Source organism: Emydura macquarii, unplaced genomic scaffold, assembly GCF_026122565.2.
Source record: "Emydura macquarii macquarii isolate MOO-44397 ecotype Brisbane River unplaced genomic scaffold, CSIRO-AGI_Emac_v2 contig_374, whole genome shotgun sequence".
Taxonomy (NCBI): domain Eukaryota; kingdom Metazoa; phylum Chordata; order Testudines; family Chelidae; genus Emydura; species Emydura macquarii.
In genome coordinates, this window is record NW_027130511.1 from 5198755 (window position 1) to 5209945 (window position 11191).

The window sequence follows — 11191 nt, forward strand, 5'->3', positions numbered from 1 at the left end:
GGACCTATCCACCAGAAATTTATCAAATTCTGTTTTGAACCTAATTATACTTTTGGCCTTCACATTCCCTGGCAATGAGCTCTACTGATTGACTGTGCATTGTGTGAAGAAGTACTTCCTTTTGTTTGGGTTGCAGCCTATTCATTTCATTGGGTGACCCCCGGTTCATGTGTAATATGAAGGGGTAAACAACACTTCCTGCTCACTTTCTTCACACCATTCATGATTTTACAGACCTCTAGCATATCGCCCCCTTAGTAATCTCTTTTCTAAGATTAACAATCCCAGTCTTTTTAATCTCTCCTCATATGGGAGTTGTTCCATGCCCTTATGCATTTTTATGCCCTTCTCTGCACCTTTTCCAAATCAATCATATCTTTTTTTGAGATGAGATGACCACAACTGCAAGCAGTATGCAAGGGGTGGGCATACCATCATATTATAATGGCCCACCTATCATATATCCTGTTTTCTTAGCTATCCCTTACCTAATGATTCTTATCATTCTATTATCTTTTTTGACTGCCACTGCACCTCAAGCACATGTTTTCAGAGAACTATACACAATCCATTTCTTGAGTGAATACAGCAAATTTAGACCCCATCGTTTTGTATGTATAGTCAGAATTGTATTTTCCAAGATGCATTACGTTGCATTTATCAACACTGGATTTCATCTATCATTTTGCTACCCAAAAAGATAGGAAGCAGTTTAGTGAGATCCCTTTGTAACTCTTCCCAGTCTGCTTTGGACTTAACTACCTTGAGTAATTTTGTATCTGCATATTTTGCCACCTCACCATTCATCCCTTTTTCCAGATCATTTATGAATATGTTGAACAGCATAGGCCCCAGTACAAATGATTGGGGGACCAGGCTATTTATCTCTCTCCATTGTGAAAACTGACCATTTATTCCTATCCTTTGTTTCCTATCTTTTAACCAGTTGCTGATCCAGGAGAGCACCGTCCCTCTTACCCCAGGACCACTTACTTTGCTTAAGAGTCTTTGGTGTGAGACCTTGTCAAAGGATTTCTAAAAGTCCAAAGAGCACTATTATCCACCAGATTACCCTTGTCCACATGCTTGCTGATACCGTCAAAAATTCTTATAGATTGATGAGGCATGATTTCCTTTTACAAAAGCCGTGTTGACTCTTCTCCAACATATCATGTTTATCTACGTGTCTGATAATTTTGTTCATTATAGTTTCAGCTGATCCGCCTGGTACTAAAGTTAGGCTTACTTGCCTGTTATTGCCAGGTTCCCATCTAGAGCTTTTCTTTTTTTAAAAATTAGCATTACATTAGCTATCTGCCAGTCATCTGGTACAGAGGCTGACTTAAGCAGTATGTTACACACCACAGTTAGCAATTCTGCAATTTCATATTTGAGTGACTTGAGAGTTCTTGGGTGAATACCATCGAGTCCTGGTGACTTATTACTGTTCAATTTATCAATTTGTTCCAAAACCTCCTCTGTTGACACCTCAATGTGTTCCTCAGATTTGTCACCTAAAAAGAATGGCTTAGGTGTGGGAATCTCCCTCACAACCTCTGATATGAAGACCGATGCAAAAAATTCATTTAGTTTCTCTTCAACAGCCTTGTCTTCCTTGAGCACCTTTAACATCAAGTGCCCCACTGATTGTTTGGCAGGCTTCCTGCTTCTGACGTACTTAAAAAAATGTTTCTGTTCATTTTTTTGTCTTTTGCTAGTTACTCTTCCAATTCTTTTTTGGCCTTCCCAATGCATTTTTACACTGGACTTTGACAGGTCTCTCAAGTCCCAGGCTAGTCCCCTGATGAATGGTCCACCCTTTCTTGCCAATAATAAAAGGTAGTACAAGCCAAAATCTGTCATAATTTACATTTAAGCAACATCACTGTCTCCTCAGGGCTAATGGGGTTGAGCAGGCGTAAGTTACAGCATAGTCTGACCTACAGTCTACCATGCTGGTGATGATGCATGAGAAGAAAAGAACTAAGTTTGACTTTGAGATTCCAAGGTAAATTGTCAGAGCTGGCAGTTAGAAGACATTTTTTTCTTGTAAACTGTGGCTATTCGGAGAACCAGCATACATATAACACACAAACATACCCCCAGGCATTTCTTACAGAACCCTGTTTTAGAGCAAAATTACACATTAAACAAATATAGCTCTGCTTCTAATACTGTGTAGCACCCATCCTCTACCTATTACTCCTTCCTCTTATATCCATCCTCTTCCTCAGTCTCGGATCCTCTCATCCCACCCTCTTCCCTCATGCACTTGCTCCCCCTACTTCCCATCCATGAAAGTACCTCCTGTTGGAAAGTGATTTTAGTGTGAGAGCAAGCAGGTCTGCAATGAAGGATTGTCGGAGAGCAGCAGTCTTACACCCAAGGCTAACATTGCTGTCACCCAACAGCAACAAAACTGACAACTCACTTGGTTTCCACATGTGAAAGGAGAAGCTTTGTTATCCACCAAAGCTAGAGGGCGGCCAATACAAAAGGACAAGACAACGAACACATTTAACAGCTCAGCCCAGGATAGGTGGCCATTCTACCATATCACCATACGCATTAGCACCATCTCCCTGGCTAGTGAGACATCATGGCTGAGAGATGACATGGAGGTGGCCATTTTCTCTCATTAGTTCATTGGATATATGCATTCATCCTCTTCCTCATGAGCCTTTGGCTTTACTACTCCAACCATCATAGTGTGTGCAGGTTTCCAGCATTTCCCAGGTTATCCTGGGAAGGTCCCACACCATACTCCTGACAGGTCTTTAAAAACAGCATCCCCTACAATACAGCCTGGGCACTTAGAACCTGGGGTAAGGAGGAAGACAAGGGCTACACCATCAGCCACAGAGCTTAGACCTTTATTCACTGTTGCTCTGTTTTCATTACAGGTGTCATGCCCACTCCCAAGCAAGCTGCCCAGCACAAGGTGGTACTAGGCAGTGACTTTAGGGCAAAATTTAAAAAACAAAAACAAATATCCCAGCCTCCTCCCTGAAATTCACTAAGTGGCTCCCCCTTCCTGCCCACATTTTAGTAGGAATGGGGATTTCCTAGCTGCCCATCCTCCTCCTATCATTACAGTTATTTGTAGTGTGGTAATGCCCAAAGGATCCCATCTGATTCAGAGCCGCCTTGCCTGCACTCCTTGGGATGGGGCAGCAAGGGCACTGTTCTGGCTGCTGGAGGAAGAAGCTGTCCCAACTCCATCTAGACCTCGTGCTCTTGGATCCCATTCAGCCCATGTTAAAATTCCCCCTGGCCCTAGGCATAGCCAAAAACCATTTTAGGGACTATACAGAGCCCATGTCAGGACATGTCTTGCCTCTGAAGAGGTACTTTAAAAAAATAAAACAAAACAAAAATTGCCCATGCCCTTCGATGGACCATGGTATTATTTCATTTGAAGCTAAGCTTCTTTCCCACTCATTTCCTAATCCTACCTCCTTCCTTTCTGTGGCCTGTTCTGCATTCTCCTCCGGCTAAACTGGTTTTCCGATCCAGCTGTTCTGTCACCTAACTAACTTGTGGCTTTGCTCAGCACAGAGAGACAGAACCACCCCACAGCATGGCTAGGATAAGATAGCTGAAGCCGTTCACCCAAGTTCCGTTATCATTTTCTGTGTCTTAGAACTGTTGTTGCCCAAACTTTACCACACCAAGGGCTGCAGCTGATTTACTATCAAACAGAACAGGATTGCAGCTGCCCACTCATCTGAAATACAGGGGTATGGACCTGGAAGAATATAGCTCCCAGCATACATTGTGGCCAGGTTGTTTGACTTGATAGAGCACTGTACACTGGGACCTGTAGTCTTCCTGTTACTACTCTGCATTAAAGGTGGGTGGTGGCTACAGAACATTTGTTCAGTTCTGGAGGGCTGCATTTGGCCATCGGACCCCACACTGAGTGCCCAGTGACAGAGAATTGGGGCCCCTTTCCATTTTTAAGGAGACAGGGTACTATTTCATAACAAATTAAAGCTGGAATTTAGGGACATATTGGATCCAAACTGAACCTCTGTGGCTCCCGCTCATCACTAATATTTACCATTAACAATAATAAACAGTGTTTACACGGCACTTTGGAGCATCACAGCATTTTACAAACATTCAATTAATAGATCTTAACAGATCTTATTTCTCTGATGCCCATCTGGCACCGCATAAAAATAACATGATTAGAAAATTATTACTTTAAAATGTGCCATAGGAATTTAATCCAAGAGTTTAACAGAGAATGAAAGGGGGAAGTGAATGACAAAGAAGAAAGTACCAGAAACCAAAGGAAAGGCAGTGTTCATTCTGCTCCCAAGCCTCCAGACCTCCAGCCCAAAGGGCACAAGTTGCACATAGACTATCAGAGGCTCCATACAAAGGTACATAGGACTCTTCTCCCCACATTTACTCTCCAGCCGTAGGTTACCATCTGTTTCATTCTTAGTGTTGCACTGGAGGGTGAAGATCTGGGCTGCTCAAAATGCAGCCCGGGGCGCCTGCCCTCTCCCGGTAACTGCAGGGCAAGGACCAAGTGGAGACTCGGCAGCTGTTTATTGCTGGTGAAGTCACACAACAAGCAATTTATATTCATCTATCAAGGAAGATGCAAGTAGGTGCAAATATTATGGTCGTGTTCATTTGTTTTTGATTACAAAATGTATGTAAATTTATATGCAAATTAAGTGCAGCCATCAGGCTTCTGGAAAGGTGCCAACCCAGCCCTCAGTGTTGCAAACTTTGGGGCAGCTAGAAGAGGCACCTTGTGTCTGCAGGAGAATGCCAGGCAGTTTTCATTAGATCTAGCCAGAACAAGAAGGTTGTGCTTCTCTAAAAGGGTAGGTGGAAGATAAACCCCATGGTACAGTGTCTCTTTAAATGAAGCCATGAGGCTATAGAGAAAGCTGTTCCCTCTGCAGTTAAAAGAGTGATAATTGCAGAGTAACAGGCTCCTCTGTCAGTCAGCAGGCAGCATCCCCAGGAAATCTTGCTCTGTAATCAAGGGAAGAGGTGCAATCAGGCCCCTATTCAGGCTTCGTTTAGAAACAGCCCCTGCTGGCAGCACAAGGGCTTTGGTGTGTTGCTTTGTGAAGCTGCTGAAGGCATCAACTTCAGGGCTCTGCAGCCACTAGGGGAGTCAATGCAGTTTGTAAGTATGCTTTTGGTACACCTCCACCCACAGAGCCCAAAGGAGACCCTGGGACCTGGGTGAGGTCTACAATGTAGCAAGGATCTGTATACCTCCTCACATGCTTGATGCTGAGCTGATGCTAAAGCACATCAGCAAGTCTGGTCTCAACAGATGAGTTTGGGAAAGGAAAAGGATTTGTACTTGAATATACAAGAGAATGTGATTGTGTGTGTGCAAGACCACCAACATGAGTGTGCAGTTGTGGCCATTCAGGCAGTTACACAAATATTTTAGTTGGTTTTTGTTTAGAAAACAAAAGAAAATGTCTATGGAGAAGTAATTTCTGTGCTATTCGACCAGTAAAAGAGCTTCAGCCTGTTAGCACCAGGCTACTCCCAGCAAGAATTAAGGGGTTTATTGGCGGATCAGTGGGCAGACAGGTCACTCTAACTTCAGCTTCGGGATTCATGCCACCATCACCCAGCAATCTACATATTAACTGCTATTCAAAACATTCCTTTGACAGGGTTGCCAGATTCAATGAACCACTTTTGAATCCCATTGTATTGAAAAGTGTGATTTATTTTATTTTGAATGTTCAGATTTTTTTAAGTGTGCACGTATTTGCACACCCAGTCACAGAAACTGCCATGCCAGTGACCAGTAGGATACCGCACTGGCCATTTGCACATGCAGTTGCCAAAATGTGTGCCATGCTGGTAATTATGCACACACATTCAGCACCAAATGCCCATATGGTTTTCTGAACATACAGGCACGTGTTTTCATGGGATTTATGGTTTCATCTTGTCACAGAATGTTACACTCTGTGCTGAGATTCACTGTAACTGGAACTGCACTTTGCATTGAAACAATCATTCCATCAGTTCACGACCAGCAGATTCCTCTGACTATTTATTTTTTATTTATTTCTTTGGCCATACGATAAATGAGTCTGTTGTGGTTTTACCATCTGCAGACACAGGTAACAATCAATGGTCACATAATGGCCTGAAACCTGTCAAGAGAACTCATGATTAAAAAGGTACATATTGCATTTAGCTATTAAAACAGAAGTTATTGATCGGATCAGATCAGCTCCCAATGAATGAGCTAACTGCATCAGCAACTGAGTGAAAATGCATGCACGCAAATTAAAGGGCTGACAAATTGTGTAAGCGGGTTAAGGATCCACCGCTGCTGGTGTCTAGTCAAAAGGGAGTGTGTCTTCTTTAAAAAGAAAGATCAGGAATAAATTATTCATGTTAAATAACAGTTGAACAAATCTCCCAGGGCAGGATAAGGAAATAAACTAATGAGAAAATGTTAGTTCCAGCAACAAAAAGTTCACTTTCTTGAGGGGAAACAGAGGTGGAAGCAATGTCAAACAAACCAAAAATACTATGTGGGTCAACCATGGATCAAGCTACTGAGAGGAATTTCTGGGCCTGATTCTGCAGTCCTTATCCCATTGACATCAATGGGAGCTTTGCCAGATTCAGTCCACTCAGTCCAAATTCAGACTAGACTAAGTGGATTCAGTGGACAGGGAAGGAGAAAACTGACTGAATCCACTTAGTCCAGTCTGAATCTGAAGATCCAGATCTGAATCTGAAGATCCAGATCTGAATTTGAAGATCCAGATCTGAATCTGGGTTTTGTTTTCTCCTTCCCTATCCACTGAATTCTGGACTAATCTGGACTGAATTCTTCCTGACTGCTAAATCCACTATCACCAGGTTCCACCGACTATTTATTTTTTATTTATTTCTCCATTTTTTTAATTTATATCTCCATACGATAAATGAGTTTGTTGTGGTTTTACCATCTGCAGATACAGGTACCAATCAATAGTCACGTAATGGCCTGAAACCTGTCAAGAGAACTCATGATTTAAAAAGGTACATATTGCATTAAAACAGAAGAACTTTTTGTAGTGGGAAAAGATTTTCCAAGTGAAAGGAAAAATCTTTGTCCATTTCATTAGTTTCCTTGTTCCGTTTTCTTGGTACTTCTTTGGTTGCTTGTTTCACCTTATAGAACTTCGTTTCTCCCTTTCTCCTCCTTCCTAGCAGTGATGCCACAATGCTGATGGGCTGACACCGTATGGCAGTGGCCTTAGCCGTCACAATTACAGGATCACAGCAGTTGTGACAAGTGGAGGGAGAAGGTGGACAGGAAAGGAGAGAACAAGATTGTTTATAAAAAAAAAATAATTAAAACAAATGAAATACACATCATGGCATAATAGCAAATGGGGGAAATGAGAGCAGCTAAGGGAATGTCTGTGGTTAGAGCTGAGGGAAAAATTCCCTGAACAGTGCATCACACCCGAGGGAACAACCATGGTTCACAATGGGTTAAAATATGAAAAAAGTACTCTAAGGCAAAATTTCTCCCCCCTCCCCCATCATGAAATAAGAAGTTGGGAGGAAAATGATACATCACTACAGGAAACAAACTACAATGGTGACTCGTGATTTCACATGTAACAACAGCAATTTCCATACTCACTGATGTCTGTGCAACACACATCCCTTGCCCCATTAGAAGATGCATTTCACATACCTTGCACCCCACAAGGAAATATGGAAATTCCATCATTCAAGCCTTGTCCAGAGCTGTCAGGGCTCCCCCTTGGCGGGCAGAAGCCCTGCTTGCTTACAGCATTTTTTAAAACATGATGAAAGCCACAGGCTGTTGATATCTAAAGTAGTTCCCTGTGGAGCCTTGATCCATTAGCTCAGGAAGTAGGAAGAGGCTTATTTCTCTAGGTTTCAAAGTCCAAATGCAAGTGTGAATCCTGAAATCCTCTATCCCGCAAAACTTTCTTTTACTTCAGCAGGATTTTGGGTCTACAAAGGATGCAAGGAACAGGCCCATATGTTCAGCACTAATGCTACATGACTGTTTAATCACACTGAGCAACTCCTGCAGCCTCAGATCCTCTAAGGCCCAAGCTCAGCAACTCATTCTCCCTCATTAATGGGCCAATCCTGAGTGGTGCCAAGCACTCAAGTCAGAACAGAAAATTCAGGGGAAGTTTGGGATATTTAGCACCTCTCAGGATCACATGCTTGGTCTGGTGCATGTCCCCAACTACACTTCTACGCTCCCACAGAGTGATGTGGACTCCAAGATCTAGGAGAGCAGCCATCCAGAAACTACTTGAGGTGAGTGAAAGGAGGGCGGGGTGTTTTTATACTCCAAAATCTAGGAGAATTTCTGGCCAGTTTACAACCAAGACATCCCAAGTCCCCATCTTAGGCTAAAACCACACCAGAAAGACAGTGCAGCAAGATTCTGGCCTTCTCACTGTCAATCTAGGGAGCTTTAGCCAAATCTCTTGCCTGCACGGACACCTAAAACAGTGAGGCTCACTGGTGAGAGCCAATTACCATGGCTTTGTCAGAAAAGACCAAGAAACAAGTCTTTGTATTTATCCTGTGGTGAGTTTTAGGTTTTTTGTCACTAGTTTTATTTTGAAAAAAAAAAAAAAAAGAAATCCTGTAGTTACACTCAATCCTCAGTTTTATTCCTTCTGCAATAGTCAGACCTTTCACATGGGCCCCAAAATGATTTGAGCAGGGATCCTGGAACAACCAGGATCTCAGCCATTACTGACAATCTCAGCCATTACTGTGTGAGCAACACTGGCAGAGCAGGGCCCTCTACAGACTAGCATCAAGCTACACCAAGGATGGCCTTATTTTTGCTAAATTTTGTCAGTCAAGTGTGGATTCCACAAAGCCCATAACAAAGGTGGTTCACATTTGATCCCCATTTTACCTGCAGCTCCTAAGTTTGAGGGGGAATTCAGACAAATGTTTGGGGCTTGACCCATCTCGCCAACAAACCCTGAGTCTCATGAACTCATTGCCTTACCTTGTCCAGCCCCATTAACAAGTTAGTAGTGAGGATTCTCCCCACACTCCCCATGTTGTGTCATATCTGCAACTTTCCCTCTTTGCCATCGCACGTGAACCTCCCCTTGCTATATGCTATGAGAGAGGGGTTGCTTGTGATTTGTAGGGGGACTTTATCTCCTTTGAGATCCACCAATAGAGGCGCCAGGACTTTTGCAGCCATGCTAAATGAAAAATGAACCCATCCCATTTCGCAAAGAGCTGAAGGGAAGGAAGGAAGGAAGGATATCTCTTACCTTCCGAGCAGAGTTTGCCAACATATCCAGTGGCTGAGCAGTCACAATGTGGCTCGCCATCCAAGAGGAAGCAAGTGCCGCCGTTCTCGCAAGGATTCTCTACACACAGCCCCTCCATGTCCAGATGGACCCCCTGGCTGCCTAGCAGCTGTGGTTCCGAGCTGCCATACTTCAGGTCCAAGATAAATCCCTGAAATGGAGGCTCGCTCAGGATGCCATCAAGGGTCAAGGCAGCAGGGCGGATGTCGGATGGGACACCACCCACAAAGAGGTCACTGACAATGTTCATGTACTGACGCTGAGGGCGCACTTCACCAGGTTTTGCTTCACCATCCAGCACCAGCACCGTCCGGAGGTGGTTGCGGCTGACCATCAGGAAGTGCCAATTGCTGTCGTTGACCTGCTTTTCTGTGACAACCGTGGTCTCAGCACAGTCTACACTGAACCGGAGCTGGATGCGCCCATCAACCAGGGACAAGCAGAGGAAGTCGCAGACACCACCGTCATCGAAGTAGAGGAGCAGCCCAGCTGAGACATTGGTCTTGAATTGGAAGCTCAGGTCGCTTCTGGTGCTGGCATCCCAGCGGAGGTAGCGGGCCCACTGGTTGGGGAGGCCCATGAACTCCAGGCCCAGGCAGAGGCCCAGTAAGGAGCCCAGAAGTAAGCTCACCTTCAGGGTGAAGCAGACAGAGTGGAGAGTGAAGCCCATTGTTGCAAAAGCCTGCTCTTCCCTAAGAGAAAAATAAAAGCCACAACTCTGTTGAGAAGGACGCCAGTAACAAACACTGTAACTGATAACTTCCACAGGAGGAGAAGGAAAGCACAAAGAGAGCACGTGCACCTGATCGGCCAGGAAAATTCACCTCTCCAAGGAAAGATCTCAGCTATCCGTTAGGATCCGGAGGCCTTTATCCCAAAAGGAGAGGGGGTGTGGTGAAAATTTTCCAGGCGATGTACTTTCTTGAAGGGCAAAGAACCCAAGATGGTCTTGCTTTGGTGGAACACACGAAGGTGACACTGGCTGTTGTGAGGAGAGAGCAAATACAGAGGTAAAAGCCAACCCTCAAATTCCAGATTCCTAGAAGCGATGACAACTGTGACAGTGATGGCGGTGAGGTGGTGGTGAACACAAAAAGCATGTAACCCTTGGGAGAGCAAAAATAAAGTCAATCTTCAGGGTGCGCTGAAGGTGATCCAGCCCATAACTCACCACTTGGCACTCAAAGAGCTTGCAGGAACCTGTAAGGACAAAGGGACAAGAGAGAGAAAGAGAGAGGTCAGTCCACAGCTCGCCAGAACTTAAGTGTAGTTGGTAACCTGAGATTCCTATGCACTTCCTGGAACAATATTTCCTTATTTAGCTGGCAGGATTTCATGTCTGTCCCCGCCTGCTGTTATCCCTTCATCTCCCAGGGTAATGGGGCTATTTGCACCATCAGACCTCTGAGGGCCTGAGTGGGAACTGCAGACACTCATGTCATGATTCCTACCACAGCAGATAAATAATTCTAATAAGGTCTGATGAACAGTGAAAAACCTACCACTCCCCTTGAGAAACACTGCTTCCAAGAAGTTTAAAGGCATCCATCGGTAATAATAGCGTACATAATGCATGTCAGGTAAACCCCCACGCTGGTCCACTTGCTAATGCTGTTTCCAGAAACACCACAAAATTCCCCTTCGACAGCATGCAATTTTTAAGCAAGTTCGGTTCCTCTAAAGTTCTAACACACTGACAGAGGGCAGTTTATTTAATCTTCACTGAACAACAGTGAACATTCACAACTAACAACAATCAAAAGGGCCAAGTTCTTCCTTCCCTTCTATCCTTGGAGTGCCAATAAAATCCAGGAGATCAAAGGTTCTGAGAGTCAGATTCTGCTCTCAGT

The 11191-nt window shown here is 44.1% G+C and overlaps 1 protein-coding gene across 3 annotated transcripts in view; it reads right to left on the minus strand.

Moving 5' to 3' along the window:
• The window catches only part of NRXN3 (neurexin 3), a 1218301-nt gene extending 1208290 nt beyond the window's left edge, over positions 1–10011 (minus strand). For all 3 annotated transcript variants that reach the window (XM_067532399.1, XM_067532391.1, XM_067532404.1), the window contains exon 1: positions 9303–10011. In XM_067532399.1, coding sequence (XP_067388500.1) covers positions 9303–10011 — 709 coding nt within the window. The remainder of the gene's footprint in view (positions 1–9302) is intronic.
• Positions 10012–11191: the final 1180 nt, after the last annotated feature.